Source organism: Gymnoscopelus microlampas (genome assembly GCF_963454915.1).
Source record: "Gymnoscopelus microlampas genome assembly, chromosome: 4".
Lineage (NCBI taxonomy): Eukaryota > Metazoa > Chordata > Actinopteri > Myctophiformes > Myctophidae > Gymnoscopelus > Gymnoscopelus microlampas.
In genome coordinates this window covers 28,326,598-28,349,246 of record NC_139941.1, presented here as the reverse complement: position 1 = coordinate 28,349,246, position 22,649 = coordinate 28,326,598, and the positions used below count along the sequence as shown (strand labels likewise).

At 41.3% G+C, this 22,649-nt stretch overlaps 1 protein-coding gene across 4 annotated transcripts in view; it reads right to left on the bottom strand.

Annotated features, from left to right (window-relative positions):
• Positions 1-15,884, bottom strand: part of nipbla (NIPBL cohesin loading factor a) — a 42,211-nt gene extending 26,327 nt beyond the window's left edge. For 2 of the 4 annotated variants that reach the window (XM_084055271.1, XM_084055273.1), the window contains exons 1-12: positions 15,495-15,884; positions 12,834-12,897; positions 11,537-11,684; positions 11,116-11,281; positions 7,336-7,436; positions 7,102-7,216; positions 6,678-6,844; positions 5,247-5,395; positions 4,986-5,076; positions 2,417-2,638; positions 1,752-2,003; positions 324-1,084 (exon numbers count right to left, since the gene is read on the bottom strand). In XM_084055271.1, the coding sequence (XP_083911397.1) occupies positions 324-1,084; positions 1,752-2,003; positions 2,417-2,638; positions 4,986-5,076; positions 5,247-5,395; positions 6,678-6,844; positions 7,102-7,216; positions 7,336-7,436; positions 11,116-11,281; positions 11,537-11,600 (2,088 nt within the window). In that variant the 5' untranslated portion in view covers positions 11,601-11,684; positions 12,834-12,897; positions 15,495-15,884. The remainder of the gene's footprint in view (positions 1-323; positions 1,085-1,751; positions 2,004-2,416; positions 2,639-4,985; positions 5,077-5,246; positions 5,396-6,677; positions 6,845-7,101; positions 7,217-7,335; positions 7,437-11,115; positions 11,282-11,536; positions 11,685-12,833; positions 12,898-15,494) is intronic. The other 2 variants (XM_084055272.1, XM_084055274.1) reach the window with 1 other exon arrangement.
• Positions 15,885-22,649: the final 6,765 nt, after the last annotated feature.

The window sequence follows — 22,649 nt, the reverse complement described above, 5'->3', positions numbered from 1 at the left end:
GTTATTATTATGTTAGTATCCAACATCTTACGGTAAGATTTAGGACAAATAACTTTTGGCTGGACAAAAACTGATCAATTCATGTATTTCCACCTATTTAACACTAACAGGTAACTAACAGGTGGTTAGGCCAAGTGTCTGACAAGTTAACCTAATTGTCTCCAAATGTCATTTTACTAACCATCCCAAAAGTCTTAAAGATAGCAATTTAAAATGAAAACTGAAGCAAATGAGCAGTTGCATGATTTTGGTTAAATGAGTTTGCAGGCAGCAGCGGTATAATAATCAGTGGATACGTATTTCTTTGGATCAGTCCAGATCACCTTAGGGATCTGGAAATTTTTCAACGCTCCACTCTGTCCTCCCAGGAGGTGAGCGGGGAACGAGTCTGGAATCTTGCCACTAGGACCAGAGGACGCCGGCTTGGGTCCGTCTGGCCTGCTGCTACTCCGGCCAGGATCTCCAGAAGAGGAGGATCGGAACCCAGGCTTGTCTCGATCATTCCGGTAGCGGTCCTCAGGCGACCGCCGATCCCGACTGTCTTTGCCGGTTTCGCTTCGATGCCTCTTCTCTTTGTCAGAGTCTCTGTCCCTGTCTCGCCCGTGTTCCCCGCGGCTGGGCGGCTTGTGCGGCTCGCCCCTTCTTTCTGAGGAGGGCTTCCCATCATGCCGGTGCCTTGGTGCGTCTCGACCATCTCGTCTGCCATCGTGTTTATCCAATCGGTTCTTGATCACTTCTGGTCGACCGTCTGGTTTCAGCCGCAGAACGGTGTCAGAACCTTCTGCTGCTGCGGGTCCACTAGCTGGTTCTTCAGGCCAGCGCTGGGCCTCCAGGGCTGGGATAGGGGCAGCCAGACAGGGGTCCAGCTGGCCATCAACCCTGCCTGCATGCTGGAGTTCGATGCTCACCATGAGGGGAGGACGGCTTGCTCCATTGCCAGCAGCGGAGGCCTCTTGAGGGGTCAGCTTGCCGGCGTTACCTCCTCCTGCCGATCCACTGCCTGGGGCTCCAGTGGGGCCACCTGGCCCCCCTGCTCCCGGTTCTAGGGGGAAATTGTCCTGCTTCCTCTTCTTTAACGGCTTGTCTGGAGAGAGAATGGAAAGATTACCGAAGTGCAAGACAGACTGAAATAAAGAACGAGAAATCTGATCTGACAGTTAAGGGCAAAGAAACCCCCTGAAATTCTAATGCTGATCATAATAATGGTTAGAGCATAATCCGGTGGCTGGGTCAGAATTACTGGTGCTTTCCTAACACAAAAACCAGACATGCAAAAAACATCTTAGGAATTTAACAATTTGTAATCAGAGTTAAAATGGTACAAAAACTAAAATCCCAGTTCAGTTATTGCTCTTCATTCTTCCATGAATCTACCTACACCTATGGGAAAGATTAAGAGACCGCTCCAAATGTTTCTTAAAAGTGGGGCAACTTCAGATATTTCTATACTTCAGAACATCTAGACAACATTATCAATGTACATCTAGACAACCATATCAATTAATTGTTTTATGTAATTATATGTAACTCTCTATACATTCACAAAACTTATGTCCGTATGTATGTCCCGGGCATAACTCGGGCAACATCAGACCAACTGACTTCAAACTTGGCATGTGTGTCGCAGATGCCAAGAGTGATGCCTCTAACACATACCTATAAATAGTAAATAGTAAACTGGAGAAACTAATCATTTTGTCTCTTAATTTCTTCCAGAGCTGTATGTGTATTCCATTGCGTGTCCTACATACCTTTGTCTTGCACCTCCTTGGAGCATTTCTCACTAGCCGACTCTCGCTCTATCCTCTCAATCTCAGCCAGGGCATCCAACTCAGCCTCGTCGTAAGGGGAGGAGGGAGGCTGGGGGGCACTGGCGCCTCCTGTCTGCTGGGAGGCCTGCTGCTGCCGGGCTCCCAGGTTCTGCTGGAGAACAGGTACTTGCTGAAAACCCAGCTCTGCCTCCATGTTGTCCGAGTTCTGGTCCATGCCTGGCACACCGTCTCCTGGGGAAGATTGTAAAATATACAGTTGTCAAGAGTTGTTTTGGTAGGTGGGTGTGTGTTCAAGGCAAGCAGTATACACTGCTTGAACACATACTATTTCAATGAATTGAATATTATTTCAATTACTGAATGTACATTTCCAGGAAGTTCAGGTTCCAGCGTAATTCATTATATATATACTGACGTTATAGACTGGCTACATTAAGTCCACATGGGAGCTACGCCATTATTAGACATACTTTGTTAAGGGCTGAGAGCAGCATTTAGTTTCATCACTGAATATACTTTATGAAGTCAGTGATGGGAGGTGTGAAATAGAGGTAGGGTAAACATGGGCCATTGGATGCCAAGTTGAGCCAAATCAAACTCTTAAATGGACTTAACATTTGAAAGTTGTTGCACAAGAAACTTACCCGGTGGGTCAGACTCATTGGACTTGACCCTGGATAGCTTGAGAGTGAGTTTGGTGGAGTCCTTGTTTGGAGAGCTTACGATGTCATACATGTCTTTCTCCTCTTTCACCGCAGGGCCTTTCTTCCTCTGTTGGAGCTGCTGTTTCTGGTCAGGCCCTCCCTCCCTCGGTGAAGCAGCATAGGGAGGGGGCGACTGTAGGATCAGCGGGGGCCGAGAACCCGCTGGGAGAGAACAAGGACAAGATGAAAAGAGTCATCTTTTCAGGGTAACATACAAAGGTGATGAGATCAGGTGAAATACTGTCACAATAACAAAAAATGGATGTGACATACAGACCACTAAAGAAAAAAACTAAACAAAATGACCTTGGAGGCCATCAAACTGCTCTTTATTTGTGCACATTTTGTGATTAATGTGAGCTGTAAAGAGCAGGTTATGCTGTTCCTACAGTGAGAGGATATGTCTATTTACGGGGCCAGGCTTCCAGCATGGACCCGTATTGTTATTCGCATTATTCCATTTCTTCTTCTTCTTCTGCCGTTTTTGCCAGTTCTGGCTGAACCGTGCATACGCTTTTTATGAAACTCGGCCATATGATAGATGGTCATGAAAAACGATCAAAAAATAAATCTCACAATCTTTCGTCAAAAGGTGGCGCTATAGCACTCAGTTGAAAATGCCAACTTTGAACAGGTACAACTCATGCCCTGTTTTACCTACAGCCATAAAACTTCAATACACACATGCGTCTCCTCATGATGAACAACTTTCACGCTCTGACTTTTGACCTCTGACCCTTAGATCTCCCACCATTTCGAATTATATGAAAAACAGTTAAAACCTATCTCCTCCTGGGATTTTTGAGTAATCTGCACGAAACTTTTTACACATGAACTTTGGACCTATACCAAAAAACGTTTGCAAAATATCTTCCATAAGTGAAAAAATGAAGCTTTAATGAGCCAATGAATATTGCAGTTTTATGACAATTATTCATCTGCCCCTAACACATACATGCAGACTTACCATTCTTTGAAACTTTGCAGAAATGTAAAGGGCCATTCCAAATATCACTGAAACCAATCTTACTCCAATTGGTCAAACGGGGGCGCTATAGCAATTTTTTGAAAATTGAAACTTTAAACAGGCAAAAGTCATGCCTCGTTTGGCCGACAGCCATTAGACCTGCTTACACATGTGCCTTGACTAATGAGGAACACATCTATCACGTTGACCAGTAAGCACCGCCCTTAGATTGTCCGCAATCTTGAGCAGTTTGAAAAACACTTAAACCCAGGATTTTTCAGCTATTTGCGTGAAACTGTATCATCTGTGTGATCTCCTTTCACAGGCTCTTGTCTGTTGGTGGCTTCTCGCTTAAATGTGTGCCCCACAACCTGAAGGTCACCAGTTCAAGCCTCACTTGGTGCAGACTTCATCTAAGTTGCATTTCACACAACATGACTATCAATGAATACATCTGCAATTGTTAAAGGTAACATGAAATACTTAATTGAGTGTTTTTTACATACAGCTGATCTACAATCTCACAACTTTTCAGATAGCAATGAGAGTATGTTTTTTCAATGTATAACATACTTCATTGTGAAAATAGCCGATGTACAATCTGACAACTTTTAATGGTTTGTGAGCTTGTAGATCGGCTACTTTCACTAGTTTTGCTTCTGAGGAGATGTACAATTTCTTAATTGGCAAATGGTTTGTGAACGAGTGATCTTAGTGTTAGTGAAACAGGGGCTTGGGTCATGACAGAAGGCAAGCGTTTGTCATCCTCAACAGACAACATCAGCCTGGACAAAGCTATAGCACTATAGGTAGTGTTGCAGCTACCTAAGAGTGCCTCACGACCGCAAGGTTGCTGGTTCAAGCCTCACTTGATGCACACTCATTTAAGTTGAATTGCAAAAAACATGACTCAATCTATTCCGTTTCCATGGCTCTCTCTCTCTCTCTTCAATCTATTCCGTTTCCATGTCTTTCTCTTCAATCTATTCCGTTTCCATGTCTCTCTCTCTGTCTCTTCAATCTATTCCGTTTCTATCTTCAATCTATTCCGTTTCCGTTTCCGTTTCCATCTCTCTCTCTCTCTCTCTCTCTCTCTCTCTCTCTCTCTCTCTCTCTCTCTCTCTCTCTCTCTCTCTCTCTCTCTCTCTCTCTCTCTCTCTCTCTCTCTCTCTCTCTCTCTCTCTCTCTCTCTCTCTCTCTCTCTCTCTCTCTCTCTCTCTCTCTCTCTCTCTCTCTCTCTCTCTCTCTCTCTCTCTCTCTCTCTCTCTCTCTCTTTCAGGGGCGGCCATAGCTGAGTGGTTAGTGAGCCCGCCTAGGGAGCCAGAGGCTCTGGTTGCCCCAGGTACGATTCCAGGTCAGCAAGTGTGTTGATGAAATTTGTCATCGACACAAGCAAGACTCTTAACCCCTAATTGCTCACAGGCCCTCATTGGAAACAAGACCACAAGGACTTTCATGAACTGACCTGTTAAAGGAATTATCATTTCTCTTTCTCTCTCCTGGCCCCGTATTATCGCTGCTTGCAGCTATATTTGTACTTACATTTGGGTGTTCCATCACTCCCTGCCGGGGAACAGCCAGACTGTGGCGACCTCAGAGGAAAGGAAGAATTCCTCAAAGCCGAGTCTCCCTCCTGGACACAGACCACACACACACACACACAAGCTGAAAGGCCCGAGCATAAAACAATTGACCAACACCCAAGATTGACCACAGAAAAACCTTGAGGCAAATCAGAAGCAGGCAAAAATATCCATCCTCAATAAAGATTCTCAACTCTCTTTAGAAGGGTTGCCCTCTTACCTCGTTGCCCAGTCGGTGCACAATGTTCAGGTAGTCCTCAGTGCCATGTCTGTCTGGGTGGTGGTTGGCAGCATTGGCCATCTGACCAGACACCTTGCCCTCATGGATGTTTCTTATGCCACCAGGAACCATTGGGCTGGCCACAGATACTGGCAGATAACGGAGGATACGTTTTTATAGAGGGATCAGAATCTCTAGTGGGAAAAATCTGGATATTATATCAAACAGATGTAAGTTAACTCACACTGTACCTTGCCCAGCAAGTTATTTTATTACCACCACGGGTGACTTTTCGAGCTCGAAGAGCTAGTAAGCATTGCAAAAGTAATATTCTTTGGTTTGATGAAGAGCTAGTGAGCTCAAAACATCACCCGTGGTGGTAAAAAAAGAATAAAAATCACTTGTGGAGCAAGATACAGTGTGCAGACTATATTTTCCTGTTTTGAGACTGTCCTCTCCAGCACCTGATTTGTATCGCTGGATGTGCAAGCTTATCACAATTTTGGTTGTGTAGAAACTTGGATTTATCAGAGAAAGTGAGCACAGTAAAACCCCTTTCCCACATGTAATCCCTATCATTGCTGAATAAAACAAAACCAGCAAAGGTTTGTATGGTGTTTGTTACCACATTAATTGAATGAATTTGAAGAGTAGAGGTTATCTAAAGCACATGAGAATAGGCATTTGGGGACAATAAATGATGTATTTGGGATGAACAGAAATCATAAATCCTCTACTGCACTCATACCTTCACAGCTATTGCTAACTTAACTGCTCCAATCTCCAGCCTCACTGTCACACACATGCATGCTCTCTCCCCCCCCACCGGCAACTCCCTACCCACACAACCTACACACTGAGCTATTCATTAAAGAGCTATGGTACTTTTATAACATCAGGAAATGCTGAGTGAAAAGTTAGTCATTAATAGAATGTGAAATGTATGTTAAAGTAATTGTTTATAATCTATGCATGTATAATAAACATTTGCTCATCTCTTAGTTACACCAACATTGTTCTTTTGAAGCAGTTTTGTTCATAGAACAAAATGTCATTCACTACAGCATTCTGACACTTTCATTCCAGCTGCGGGGGAAATGTTATGTACATCATACAAGGTCGAGAGTGGCGAGATTGACTGAGCAAAATACAACGGCAATCGACACCTGCTATTGTTCCCACATGACACCAATATGGAACATCGCCAGTGGATTACCGGCTTTACATGCCAGCGGGAAATGGGCTTATTACACAGCGGACCAATTGGATCTATGCCAGAACAAACCTCCATCATCTACATTTCATCCTACATATCACTTAGTACTTGCCGAAGCATCTATAAGATACGATAAAAAACACAGTAGCAAAAGCCATCCATGCCATGTCTCCATATCCAACATGCACTCACATACACATACACACTCCAATCACCTTGCTGTATCTGTTGGTGCTGGTTGTAGCTGGGTGGTTGTTGGTGGGGGTACTGTTGCAAGTAGCCAGTGGCGGGGCTCTGAGGAGTGTAGGGGCTGGGCACTGGACTGTTCTGCTGGCCCATGTTGTATCTGCTACTGGAGCCGCTTTGGGGAGACACAAAACGACTGGGGAGAGTGAAGGAATGGGGAAAAGGGTGGAGGAATTTTATTGTTTTTGGGGAGTATTGTCCAATCCTAAAAAACATACTGTGAACACAATTCAATAGCTGTTTCTTCAATAGATTAATTAAATTGGATACTGTTAAAGGGATATCAGGAAAACAGGAACTGAAAAACTGAACTGAAAACAACTGCTAGAACAAATTAGCCCTGGGGGGGAAGGAGGTGGCATTGACTGTGCCATTCAACACATGCTGCCTTACCTTGATGGGTTAGGAGAAATGGCTGCCTGCTGGAAGTTCCCAGACTGGGCCGGGCTATGCATGGAATTCTGGGACATCTTGTACGGTGGTACCAGTGGCTGCTGCATGACATCTGCTTATGGAAAGGAAAAACAAACTAGTTCAGATGGAGTCATTATATTTGACGACAAAAAATAATGTGCACGTGAGTAAATCTGTATGAATGTGCATGTTCTTGTCTGTGTCTTGCCATACTTTTCTCCCTGAAGATGCCGGGGTTCCTGGCCAACATGGTCTGCAGCAGCAGTGGTGCATCTCCCTCTGGCTCATCACTACCCAGGTTGTCCTTTAGCTCTCTGGAATTCCAATACAGAGAAAGAGTTTGATCGTATTGTTCAAATATATAGAAAGCAAAATGGGTCACACGAAGGTTTAAGAATGAAAGCAATCCTCAACGACAGGTGTGGCACAGAATCTGCAGTCTGTGTGCACTACATTCTCCCTCCAAAGTTCCAGTGAAAGTGTGAGGTTAATGCCAGAGATACCGATTCATTAACTGATGGTACATAATAGCTAAACTTTGTTTCCAACTGTCTGCAATGTCTATAAATAGAGTAAAACAGCTGTGGAATCTACTCAAATGGTGCTTATATTACAGTAAATACATCAATACATAGAAATAAACAAGCAGGATCTTCCTAAAAGAAAGCTATGTATGGACTGACTCATACAAAATCAATAATCAATTATGACCTACTATTATGACCTACCATTCTGCCTTTTCTTTCCTATTTTACTTTGTTTGGGATGTTTCTGGGCATGAACCAACAATTGGCAACCGAAAAAAATACCTTATTTTTTTTAAGGAAAAAAGTGGGTCATCGACTCGTCGTGACCAGCGTGAAGGGGACGTCAAAGACGGCCACTTGACTCTTAATACACACAAACAGCTCTAACCGTCCGAGAACCAGCAGCAACACAGGAAAGACAACACACACACACAAGCCCTTGCAGAGGCACACACAACTGATTTAGCTGTTCATAAACGATATACCGGTAGTTATATAGTGTAGCAGGAATTATGTTCAATAGGAGCGGGTGCCGGGTGGCTTAAAATAGTTTTTGTAACTCCGAGAGCGAGAGGGTACAAAGAATACATGGATCACAGGTTTATTTGGTTCCATTTGTAACCTCTCGGAGTTAAATTAACACTGGTAAAGTGTCGCTGGAGGGTTTTGAGTCAACAACCCGTTCAATTTACGGATTACGACGTAACATTACCGAGCGGGCATGTCATGCTCACAGACAACCCGACCAGCAACAGCTGCAGCCCGGGATAGAGAAAAACACACCGTCAGTGGCCAAAGATAAAACCAAGAGCTGGATTACGAAACGGGCAACATATTTAGCTAAATATGCTTCAGTTTACATAAGTGTGTACAGAAACACTTCTGCAGCTTTTATTGATATTGTAGTGTTTTAGCGCCCCAAGCTGGAATCAAACACTGTTCTCCAGCCCAGTTAGCAGACTCAGCTGCGTCAAGAAACTCACGTGGGGGCAAGTAGCGACCAAGTCTTTTGCAGCGGCGCGCTACAATGTTATTCATTCATTTCATTGATAAGATAGGCCTACAAATCAGCAGGATCAATGTCATTTTCCTTTTCTAATAAATATTCATATATAAGGCCAAAAATGTATGCTTTTATTTTAAGATATTCTTTATTTCCAATTTGAAATTGCACTATTACTAATAAAATTCCCCCATAAAATGTGATTGTGGTATAAAAAGGTTCGAGAACCCCTGCTCTAGATGCACCACTATCTTAATTGTCAGTTCGACATTGTTGCAATTACCTCTCTCCACATAAGATAAAAGATATGGACTGTAGCTTTAAGCCCATTATCCTAATGATTGTTAAACCATGGCGTTTAACAATGAAACACCATTCATTGTTGTTGTTTTGGTGAAACCAAAGACACAGCAGCACTTCTGCATCATTAATTTGAATACAAATTGTGGTGTACTGTAGCTCGATAAAAAGCAGTCGTTTTCAAAAGGGAGATTTGGCTATTGACTAGAGGGGGAAGATAAATGCTGCGTCCACATGTGTGACTACTGCACTACCATCGTCGTCTTATGACCAAACATGAATAAAAATAAATAAAAAAGAACCTCCATATAACTTAATTATCCACCATTTCTGCCACACGTGACATGAGCCTGTACAGGGTCAGTGCTTTTTCTCATTACCTTTAGTCTAATTAAAGCATTGGATGTTGCCCATTCTGGCAGAAGGCTTAAGAGCAAAGAAAGGGGATCTTTTCACCTGCCACAGACAGCATTGCAAAGAGGACAGACCTCATTTCTATCAGTGCAGAATCTTTTTCCCATGGCACTGTGCTGGCCAGCCACGCCATGGACACACAATGTCACATTCAAGACACTCATGGACGTTTCGTGGGATGAACAAATCCATGGACAAATGGCGCATGCCTGGGACGAAACATCCATGGGCGAATGGCGCATGAGCAGGATATACTGTACTGCAAAAGCCACCCCACTGTGCCATAGGCTTCAATGCATTCCTGCTTATTTTATTTTATTATGGGTCCCAGCACAGAAGCTGCAGGAGTGCTATTGTTTTTCTTCTTTCTCCACGCGGTGATGAGACAAAACCATAATATGCAAATTCTACCAACTTCTCAGGCACAAGAAATGACACCCATTTGGCCTTAAGGTGGCGCTGTCATAATCAAGTTCGCGTTTTCACACTTATCTAATAAAACAACTTGGCCTGGAGTCAAAATGATTTAATTATTTTAATCTCTCAAGTCATCTGCATCTTTGCTCCACTTTTTGCTCCATCATTTTCTCAAAATCCCAATTTAGACATCTCGTCAAGAACGCTGGGGCAAGCAGTCAGGAGGGTCTACAGACTTCACTGATCTCAAGTTGTTAAAATAAATGTCAATACATCAATCCGTTTCAATATACAACCAATCAAATGTTCCTGCAAAATAGCAAGACGGGTAGTCTAGTCATGTGAAAGTTAACATGCGTTTACTGAAGGTCATGAGCTACATCAAACGTTGCCGACAGAATTATATAGCTCAACAGAGCATCAGCATATAGTGAACAAAAGCAAGAGTTTTGCTTATTGTCAAAAAAAAACAAAACATATACTTAGACTGCATTCATTGCCGCTTGCATCTATATTTATCGAAGGTAAATGCAATAATATTTTTACACCTACTTATAGCCTCTACATTTGTTTAGACATTTTCTATAGGTCATTAAGCTTGCCTAAAATGGTGTGGCAATGTTAAAACAAACCAGTGTGACTGTCCGCAGCTCCGGACAGTCACATTCTACCAGTTATGGACTATACAAAAGTTTGATAGATTCAATACCATGCATACCTTGGTGGCAGCCAATTCGGCTTCGATGAGAATAGCATTGTTCCAAACACCCTAATGGGTCATAAAGAAACTGTTTCCAAAATTTTCTGACAAATTTGGTACCCTGTTCTACAGCTGGGCAATATACTGTATCAACGTGATATTGTTATTGTGATATGAGACTAAATATATCACATCATTTTGGTTATCGTAATATTGTGATAGCTTATTGTAGATATCTTTTCCTGGAGTCAAAGGCTACATTACAGTGAAGTGATACAATTTCCTGAACTGTTCTGTGTGAAATGAACAATGAATACCTCTGTTTTGTCCTCATATCCACGTTACACATAATTGTTACTCAAAAATCACCACCAATTGATTTGACCAATGATTTGCCTTCACAAGAAGATAAATTAGTAAGATAAATCAGTGTCATAACTTACAACTTTCTCCTGGCAAAATGCTAGAGTTATGCAACCGCTTACTACTATCCATGTTTCACAATACCAAACCCAAACAATCCCTCGAATAAAAACTCCAATTGGTGTTGTGCTTCTTAATGTGATACTTATACGGGGCAAATATCACCTTACTATGACAACCCTAACAGAGATTCCTGCTCATATACTCACATGTGTTCTGTGGAGACCTGGTTGAGGCCGTGGGCAAGCTGAGATGCCAGGTTCTCATCCCGACAGGCCAGCAGGCAGGTGACATCCTCCGCGATCCTCCCATTGTACAGCAGGCTCTTAGTGGTGGTGGCCGGGAGAGGGGAGGGCAGGGGCAGCTGGTTCAACACTGAGGCAGCGAGAGAGAAAAAAGATGAATGAGATAGATGAGTGATAGGGGAAAGCAAGAAAGACGACAGGGACTCAGGGAGGTAGAGATAATTTTGTAAAGGAGGTAGACACAGACAGGAATGAATATACAATCAAATCTGTATATTTAAATTAACCTGTCATGGCATTTTCCCGCTCATATTCTAGACCACATGATCAGTTGATGATGGTAAGAGTGTTTGTAAATAGGCTTTTTTTTGTTTGTTTCACTCACAGTCTGTGAGGCTAGCGATCCCAGCAAGAGTGGTGATGGGAACATGAGGCATATCCCCATTCATGCTGAATGGTGGGGGAGTGTGTCGATACACAGGTAGATCAGGGGGGTCGATGGACGACACACCCGTCCTCACATCTCCTGACACCTGGGAGAAAACAATGTCAGAGGAAAGACAGGAATTAAGTGGGATAAAGGAGGTCGCATTTAGGGGAAAAGAATATATGAGGGACGGAGGGAGTGGGAGAAGAAAATTGTACAGATAAAAGTGAAGGAAGCAAACAGGAGACAAGGGTTACAGATTTTAGCCTGAAATAATCCAAACTTCTCATCAACTGGCCGCTGACATGAGCCTAATCTCTGATATTTAAAAATGATTTAAGGAAATGTGTCTCCCAGTCAACATGTAACTGGTTGCAATGTGCATAACATTTCAACAACTCATTTTCAAACTGTCTACCACCTATCAGTGCAAGAGCTTATTTTCTTACTACAGGTCTATTCAAATAGAAAAGGTTCCCTTTTGTTTCTTTTAAGACGATCTGCTGACGCAATCGCAATATTAACATAGTACAGCTTAGTCTATTCCTGTTTGTTTACCTTCTGGAAATACAGGCAAAAACGTTTAAAATGAAAAAAGGAGGACAAAATAAGAGATTCTACACAGGTGAGGGTTCTACACAGGTGAGGAGATGATATGCATTTCAATAGCAGCAGCTATGCAATGTGTGTCTGGGTGCGTGCATACTATGTTGAGGCAGATGATATTTCCTATATGAAAAAACTCAGCAATGTAGTTAATATACATTAACTACATGAGCTACTTGCTAATTGTCATGTTAGGGCCCTATGGTGCATTAAAATTGTCTCGAAAAATGTTCCATTCCTTGTTATAAGCCATTGACCTCCCAAGCTGGACTATGAGGGAGGGAGGTAGAGGAAAGGTTGCAATCTGGTTGCAATCTGGTTGCAATTTTCTAAATATCTAGATGCAACCAACCCACGCTATAAGGAAAATACCTGAAAACTGGGATGCTACATAAGCCTGGTTTCCACTACAAGGCCAAATCAGACTAGCTAGGAGCTTTCTTATCCAATGCTTTGCTTTTATTTTGCATATGGCTGTCAATATAGAGGTAATGCAACAATATGTCCCATATTTTACAAGAAATATAACCTAAAAGTTTCCCTAATGATGTGTTACATATTGTCTGTGTTACATCTGCTCTGCTACATCAAAATAAGCCTGGCTCATGATTGAAACCACAGCCTAGCCACTAGTTGCTGGTAGAAATACCTTTCTGAAGAACTCTGTTCAGTCTTGGTTGGACCCACTGACATTTCAGAGAAAAGTCCTACTCCTACAGAAAAGAAAATGATTGTCACTCTCTACATCAGACACCACAAAACAGATTTTGATTAACATGTTTCCTGAGGACAATTACTAATGTCCTGTCAATAGTAATTAGGCTGAACATCAAACCAGTGTATTATTCCAAAACAGTAAACACATTACATTAATTGACAAACATGCATAGGATATCAGCCATAATATAGTGTAGTAGATGTAATAGTACACATCAGATGTAAAAGGTATAATATAAAACTGCATAAACACCTAAATTACACACATGCATGGGATATCAATCAGCAGTAATATAGTGCAGTGGTCCTAGATGTGATAATGCGCATCAGATGTAAAAAGATATACGAGTACTATATAAAAAAGGTATGCATAAACACCTAAATTACACACTTAATGTAGCTTATGTTGTGTGTTCAACAGAACATAAGCAAGCATGCTATTTCTGACTCATTCGCCAAGGAAACATTTTTAAATACTCAAACTTCACAAGCATGGCCATGTATACAGTAGGATGGATAATGTAAACCAGTGGTTCTCAAAAGTGGGGTCCAGGAACTCTCAGGGTTCCATGAGGGGGTTATAAATTGACCCATAGAAGTCTGTAACTCTGACAGTATACAAATGGAACCAAATAGATCTGTTAGGGTCTTATACTGTCAGAGTTAAGGGGAGACCTTGAAATGTAAAAGTTTGAGAACCACTGATGTAAACAACACCAGCTACAGCTAGCTTTCTGCCCTCTCTCCCTCTCTCAAGGCAGCGAGGGGCTTGGCTGACAGCTGTGAGACTGACAGGCAGGAGGCAGCACAAAGGAACAGATGCACTGTGATGGTGGTGGGTAGTGGTGGTGGAGGGGGGCTGCATCCTCCTGTAGCTAACAGTTACCATATTTAATTAGCACGCTGGCTACCGTTACGGCAGTGTGTGAGCTACATGAATGTTTGTTGTGGTGGAAGAAGACGCAGCGACATTTGCGTGCCTAGAACGTCATTTAACAACAACATTGACCCTTGCCTACCACCAGACTCAGGTGTAGCTCATCTTGGCTAATAAATGTTGCTTGTGCTCAGTCAAGTGGGAGGTCAAAACACTTCAAAACAGGACACCAAATCAAAACTAACATTAGCCGAGCCAACTCAATCTTGCAAAGTCAAAACATAAGCCTCTTTGAATTAATCATACGGGCAAAATGTAAACCTAGAAAACCCCTCCAATGACCATCCAACCTGATTTATCAGCTTACGAAAGTTGCAGAAGCAAATTGCTTGCACGCTATTTTTGCAAGAAAAAACCCACCAGGCTGCCATGAAGTTTATCTGACTGTAATAGCTGTGGAGCTACCGTCAGTAGCTGCTATTAAGCAGCATCTAACTAACTACGCTCCCGGAGCTCTGCTAACAACAATAGTCGAGCCTTTTGCGGTTAGGTTGGTTAACTCAAACTAGCACTGCACTGTTTTTAATTAGCCACTAACGCTATCCGTCGAAAGATAAACAAAAAGGCTAACGAAAATATCAAATAGGGGGAAGCGCTAATATCGTTAGCTAACCTTATGTTAGCTAAAAAGAGAGGCAGAAGGACTCGGCCATGTAATTCCGAGGCAAACGGCCCCGGATCCTCGGGCTCGATTTAATGACATCCAGTCTGAGGCCGCGAGCCTCGGCGCAGCTAGTCTCGCGTAGCTTAGACTCTCCAGTCTATGGAGGAGTCCCGGCGACACGGAGCGCTGGCTACCAGTGTTGCCATGTCCGCTTGTCATAAGCGACTTTGGGCTTGTTTTTCTGTGAAGTCGCTTGATATTGGTAGTTGCGCGGGTTGCAGTTTTTGGGCTTTTGTTTCTAAAGTGTAGTAGTTGCTTAATTGAGCTTGTTTCCTAATGTTGTTTATAACCAGTGGTTCTCAAACATTTTCAAATCAAGGACCGCGAAATGTATGTATTTGTCTGCAGACCCCCCCATCTGAAAATATGTTATGTCAGGGACCCCTATAGAATATTTATGTTGTTAAAATGTTTCTGATATCTTCCAAATATTCCACATTATATTTCAAGATTTATTGAAAATAGCAGATCTACAAGCTCACAACGCGTCACATCGCGACTTGTTGTGAGCTTGTAGATCGGCTATTTTCAATGTAGACAATGTTTATATGATGTGTTTGCATAGCAATGTTATTGTTTGTCATTACATGTTAAGATGAATTGAATACACAGGACCCCAATGGAAACAAGTCATAGTGCTTTGTTGGGGTTAATCCTTGTGCATACAACTGTACTTTCTGTGCTTTTTTTGCAAACTGTTAATACAGTAATCAATCAATCAATACAGTATATAGGTTCCGTATATAAGTGCTCATAATTATTTCTCTCACAGAACCTGGCAACACTGCTAGCTACGCGAGATTACAGGCGGAGCAGCGAAAACACACCTAACGCTAGCTGTGCTCGGCTAGTTGAGTTAGCTTCCGTTACCTTTCAATCAACGGCGCTACGCTGGTACGCAGCGCCACATTTATCCCACAGCGCGTTAATTAACCCCGATTTAGGTTTTAGTGCATCGAGGTCGATGGAATGGGTGAATGTAGTAAATGTACCTTCGGAATGGATGTTGCGTTCAAAGGGAGGGAGGGGAGGGGGGTGTTTCGACTCGATCCGTGTCCAGTATCTCTAGCTCCCCCTTTCTTCTCTTCTCGGCGGCTCGCAGAAAGGAACTCTTGTGGCTCGAGCCAGCTAGCCTGTCAGCTAGCTCGCTAAGCTAAGCTATCAACAATAATCCGGGTCGGTCCGCGATTCGCTCTTCTTCTTCCGCCACGCAAAGGGTGAATGTTTCAACGTGAATGCATGGGGAAACATCCGTTCTTCGGTGTTTTAGCCGGTCCACGGCGACATAAATAAAAGAGCGCAGCCCAATTTCCTCCAGTAAAATGATAAATATGACGATTGTTGCGATGATCAAGAGGCTCTCCTCCTCCTCTCTCGCAGAACAAAATGCCGACCGGAAGTTCTGCCGTCTGACTGAGCGAACATCTCAGGAGTGACTGACTCCCTCCATCGGCGCCAAACGAAACGCCAGGTCGCACGTGCCTATTCAGGACGCTAGAGAGCGCTGTAACATAAAGTTTCGATCTGTTCATATCTCGATCCTTGGTTGGGTTGATTCAGTTGATTGATTGATTGAATACTTTATTAACAGTTTCCCCCCCAAAATACAGTTACATACAAAAGGATGCTAAAAGGATTAAATCCAAGAAAGTATTATGGCTTGTTTCCATTGGGGTCCTGTGTATTCAATTCATCGAAACATTTAAAGACAAACAATAATATACAATAATATGCAAACACATCTTATAAACGAGTGGTATCAAAAATAAAAAATATGTACGTAAGACAAATAAGTGTGTTTCTGTGTGTGGCGGGAGGGATAGAAAGCTTACCAAAGCTTTCGCAGCTTTCCCGCCTTTTTTAACAAGGAAGTGAGACAGGGGACCTTATTAGGATATAGCTAAACTTATGCCCGATTAAATTATGTTTTTGTAGAAACGAAGTTGACAGCGATCTTGGACACAACCTTAAAGGGCAAAAACCTTTGCCAAAAAAACAAATTTTTAAACAAAGATATTCATACTACATTCTTACACCTATGTTATCAATACAGATTGAGATGGTTGTGAATCCTTGTCTGAGACAAGGGTGTTTTCTGGCAGAGTGCAAGTTTAAATGTAAAAAAAAAAAATGAAAGAAAGGAAACCAGACCAAAACATTGTATAACATTTAAATCGTATATAATTCATATATATAAATCCTTTAAGAATGTATTTTCATCCAAAAAAATAAAAAAATAATGTGTTAATAAATAATAATTTGAAATGTTTTGGTAGGACATGATTTGTCCCAATTATCAAGAATGGTTGATATATATATTTTCAAATACTGTTATGTATTTAAATGGATAAAAATGAAGAGTGGGCACCTTGATCTAAAATTGACTATTTTGTCCAAAATGTTAAAAATTGACATATTTGAAAAATGGTCTGAAGTAATGTAAAGTATACATGATGTGACCATGCATGGTAGGCTACATCATTATCAGACATCTTATCCTTCAACTTCTTGTTTATGCCCCAAAATGACTGGATATACAGGTTTTGTAGCAATTGTAGAAATATTAGACCTTAATTGGCGAATTATTGGTCTAATAAACGTGTTCTCATCATGTATTTAAAAAAATAGGGAAAATAGCCAATTTTACATCAAAGTGCCCACTTTTCCTTAGTGCCCACTCTTCCTGTTACCATTTAAATGTAGGCCTACAGCTATCTGTTTCCTTCAAAACACACAGCAAACCATATCTGTAGGCCTATCTGTCTCTATATGGTATGGAAACAGGCTTCCCAGCTGTAGAACAGTGGTTCTCAACCTGTGGGTCGGGACCCCCAGGGGGGTCACCACATGATTATTATTATTTTTTAATTATTTTTTTCAAAGGACAAACTCCCTCCCGTGGACTGTGTGATAATGTGAAATGGAAAGCCCTGGAGGCTGGAGGTGTCTACCCACCCAGGGCTTCTACAGCCGGGGCTGAAAGCTCAGAAAGAGATTTTCCCTGCGTCTGTCAGAGTGCATAGCCAAAAAACAAACAAAAATATAGCTGCAAGCAGCGATAATACGGGGCCAGTGAATAGAGAGAGAGAGAGAGAGAGACATGGAAACGGAATAGATTGAAGAGAGAGAGAGTGACATGGAAACAATAGATTGATGAGAGAGAGAGATGGAAACATAATGGTTTGATTGGACATCTCAACCTACTGCCATTAACAGGATTCGAACTCTCAACCTTCAGACTAATAGGCTGCAACACTACCTATAGTGCTATAGCTTTGTCCAGGCTGATATTGTCTGTTGAAGATCATAAACTCTTGCCTTCTTTCATGAACCAATCCCCTGTTTCACTAACACTAAGATCACTCGTTCACAAGCCATTTACCAATGAAGAAATTGTACATCTCCTCAGAACCAAAACTAATGAAAGTAGCCGATCTACAAGCTCACAAACCATGAAAAGTTGTGAGATTGTAGATCAGCTATTTTCAGAATGAAGTATGTCATACGTAAAAAACGTACTCTCAAATAAGCATTTCAGGTTATCTTTACCATTTGCACATGTATTCATTGATACAGTCATGTTGTTTGCAATTCAACTTAAATTAAGTCTACATCAAGTGAGGCTTGAACTGGCGACCTTGAGATTGTGAGGCATTCATTTAAGGGAGACGCCATTGGCCCAACAGACAAGTAACTGTGAAAAAGGAGATCACACAGATGATACAGTTTCACGCAAATAGCTGAAAAATCCTGGGTTTAAGTGTTTTTCAAACTGCTCAAAATTGCGGACAATCTAAAGGCGGAGCTTAATGGTCAAATCGATACGTGTGTTCCTCATGAGTCAAGGCACATGTGTAAGCAAGTTTCACGACTTTCGGCCAAACGAGGCATGACTTATGCCTGTTTAAAGTCTGCATTTTCAAAAAATTGCTATAGCGCCCCCTTTTGGCCAATTGGAGTAAGATTGGTTTCAGTGATATTTGGAATGACCCTGTACATTTCTGCAAAGTTTCAAAGAAATGTGAGTCTGCATGTATGTTTTAGGCACAGATGAATAATTTTCATAAAACTGTAATAGTTAAAATCTATCTCCTCCTGGGATTTTTGAGCAATCTGCACGAAACGTTTACCACTTGAACTTTGGACCTCTGCCTACAAAAATTTCCAACGGATTTTCCATAAGTGAAAAAATGCAGAAGTTAGGAGCCAATGACTGTTTTTCATATAATTCAAAATGGTGGGAGATCTAAAGGTCAGAGGTCAAAAGTCAGACCACGAAAGTTGTCGGGCATGAAGAGACGCATGTGTGTATCGAAGTTTCATGGTTGTAGGTCAAACAGGGCATGAGTTGTACCTGTTCAAAGTTGGCACTTTCAATTGAGTGCTATAGCGCCACCCTTTGACGAATGAGTGTGAGAATTATTTCTTGGTAGTTTTTCATGAGCATCTACCATATGGCCGAGTTTCGTAAAAAGCGTATGCACGGTTAAGCCAGAACTGGCAAAAACAAGTATTTTTCAAACTGCTCAAAATTGCGGAAAATCTAAGGGCGGAGCTTAATGGTCAAATCGATACGTGTGTTCCTCATGAGTCAAGGCACATGTGTAAGCAAGTTTCATGACTTTCGGCCAAACGAGGCATGACTTATGCCTGTTTAAAGTCTGCCTTTTCAAAAAATTGCTATAGCGCCCCCTTTTGGCCAATTGGAGTAAGATTGGTTTCAGTGATATTTGGAATGACCCTGTACATTTCTGCAAAGTTTCAAAGAAATGTGAGTCTGCATGTATGTTTTAGGCACAGATGAATAATTTTCTTTAAACTGTAATAGTTAAAATCTATCTCCTCCTGGGATTTTTGAGCAATCTGCACGAAACGTTTAGCACTTGAACCTTGGACCACTGCCTACAAAAATTTCCAACGGATTTTCCATAAGTGAAAAAATGCAGAAGTTAGGAGCCAATGACTGTTTTTCATATAATTCAAAATGGTGGGAGATCTAAAGGTCAGAGGTCAAAAGTCAGAGGGTGAAAGTTGTTCAGCATGAGGAGACGCATATGTGTATCCAAGTTTCATGGCTGTAGGTCAAACAGGGCATGAGTTGTACCTGGTCAAAGTTGGCATTTTCAATTGAGTGCTATACCGCCACCTTTGGACGAAAGATTGTGAGAATTATTTTTTGATCGTTTTTCATGACCATCTACCATATGGCCGAGTTTCGTAAAAAGCGACAGCGCGGTTCAGCCAGAACTGCGAAAAGTGGCAGAAGAAGAAGAAGAAGAAGAAGTGACAGAATACTGCCAATAACAATACGTGTACAGAGCAGAGCTCTGTCCCCGTAACAAAAAAAACTCAAATAATCCCTAGCAGCTGCTCAAAATGTTGGTTGCACAATATATATAGCCTAAATATAGGCTATTATATAGCCTACTAGAGGTTTGGGCCACTATGTGGCCCTCACACCTACATCCCCGCCGATCCAACTGATATGCCCATATACAGTATGGAGATCTCTATGTTTAATTTTATGTCTATCTCATCTATAATTGTTTTTCTTTTTTACTTCATTAGCCTATACATCCAGAATTGTTTTTTTTTATTATAATCTTGTTAGATTGTATTGTGTTAGCATAGTCTCTGCAGAACATGTCCCACCAACATTTCGGAGCTTGTACCTATGAATAAGTATGAATAAGTGACTATAATAAATCCCTCTTGATTCTATCCTCCCTTGTTGCAGTGTCCTAATTCCTAAATTATAAATAGTGTAATCATGGCCCTGCCTGAGCCACACATTGTAGGTACTATAAGTAAAACTAATCAGATTCTCATACATTCAGTATCTGTCCAGTAAATCAACAAGGTGAGGGTCTCCAGAAGTTATATACAGTGGTGACACTTTTTATTCTGAGTTAAAGTATTTTAAGTGACCTCTAGGTGTCAGCAGAGGCACTTGTAGAATATTGCACATTTGGTCCATCTTCTGTGAAATACACTCACCTCACCTGTTGTTGTTGTTGTTGTTGTTGTTGTTGTTGTTGTTGTTGTTGTTGTTGTTGTCTTGTCTGTATGCAATATAGAATATTCTCACAACAACTGCAGGCATTATGGAAAATTACTTGCATTTGGATATTACTTAGCATAAATTGAACACCAATCATCAACTCAAGTGTGGAACTTGGGAATATAGCCGTAGTGTGTATTTATATAAACATCTTCTATTTCAGTGTTGTTTCAGTGTATCAGACCTTTACCTAGCAGCCTATAGTATATTGGAAATCTGTAATTGCACTGTTTACTAGAGTGAATGTGAGAATGCCCAAGTCCCTGTTATAATTTGGGTTGGGGAGGAAAATAGGAGGCATTCACCCTGAACAACATTTATACATGTGCCCTGGAGCAAGGCACTGAACCTCCAGCTGTTATAAGAGCATATTGGTTGTGAACAGAATAAGACTGTGGTACTAGGTAATAATTCCCCATTAGTCCTGCTTCTTTTGCACACTATGTAATAGCTCAGTGGTTCTCAAATGTTTTATTTATTTATTTTAAGGACCACCATAACTCTGAGAGTGTTCAAATGTTCCATTTATACACTGTCAGAGTTACAGTCAGATCTGTAAGGGTCAATTTGGACCCTCTTGCAGAACCCTGAAAGTCCCTGGACCCCAATTTGAGAACCACACTGCTATAGCTAAACAAAACAAAATGTGTTGAGAAGTAAGGGTTGAATGGACCTGCCTATAAATGTCTAATACTGTCTATTCATTACATCTGTCAAAGTCATATTTCATCCGAAAACCTTATCATATATCGTCGCTGTCTGGCAGAAACATAAATCAGTGCTATTGAACACCCTTTATGTCTGTGTGTTGGTTAAACAAAACCAGCTAACTCCACCCAAGGGGGTGGAGTTCGCTGGTTTTGCTAACTCCAGGCTCCACACCCTTTTTTGACCTCCAACCTCATTGTGAGCTTGAAGGTCCATTCAGCTGTTCTTATCAATGATGGAGAAAACCTCCTAATTACACTTTTTGTTTTGTTTTTTCATTTCCTGAGTTAGCTGGTTTCTGCCCGACAGCAGAGATATTCATAATAGATACACAGACATTTGATTTTCATTTTATTTAAAAAAAATCTATACAAGGGGTGGAAAAAACTATTCATGTCATGTAGCATGTGTGTGTGTGTGTGTGTGTGTGTGTGTGTGTGTGTGTGTGTGTGTGTGTGTGTGTGTGTGTGTGTGTGTGTGTGTGTGTGTGTGTGTGTGTGTGTGTGTGTGTGTGTGTGTGTGTGTGTGTGTGTGTGTGTGTGTGTGTGTGTGTGTGTGTGTGTGTGTGTGTGTGTGTGTGTGTGTGTGTGAATTCACGAGAGAAAGTCATATAAAAAACTATACCAGCAACTGTAAACAAGGGAACTATCACATTTTCTCAAGTGTTTGTAGAATATAGCATTTGGTCCATTAAACCAGCCAATATTGCCTTTGTAAAAGGAAATGAGAGGATTGTTAGTTTGGTTCTCAAGTTCAAAAGGAAGGTTTTTACAGCATCTTTACAAAGGACATTCTCAAGTCAATTTTACATTTAAAATCTACAGTTAACGTACACACATATCTACAGTTCTCTATATAAATATATTCAGCAACATATTCTATATTACAAAGCCATGTCTATCAAAGAAAATAAATGAATTAGTTCACCTAGGAACAACACTTTCAAAATTGAGCTTGGAAAATAAAATGGTGAGGCAAAGAAGTTAAATCCGGTACTTACAAGATTAATTCATATTAAACCATATACAATTATTTATCAACTACATCAGCTTCAATTAGATTTAGTCAAGCTAAAACTAATTTAAGAACATTTAATGGCCCAAACAGGCTTTTTTTTCTTTTCTTTTTTTCTAATTGAAAGAAACGATAAAACATGTGAACTGACTACAAGAATGCATCAACAATATTATTTGACCTCCATCCATGGCCATGTTAGAGGGTGTGTTTCCGTTAAGAGCTTAGTGCAGTGTCAAGGGACAGTGCACTCCTCAGCAAGTATTATACATTGCTGCATACTCTTTTCGAAACAGGATTTGGCAATTCTTTATTTTGTCTATTTTCTTTACAAAAACCAACATGCAGGAATTTGAGATTTCGA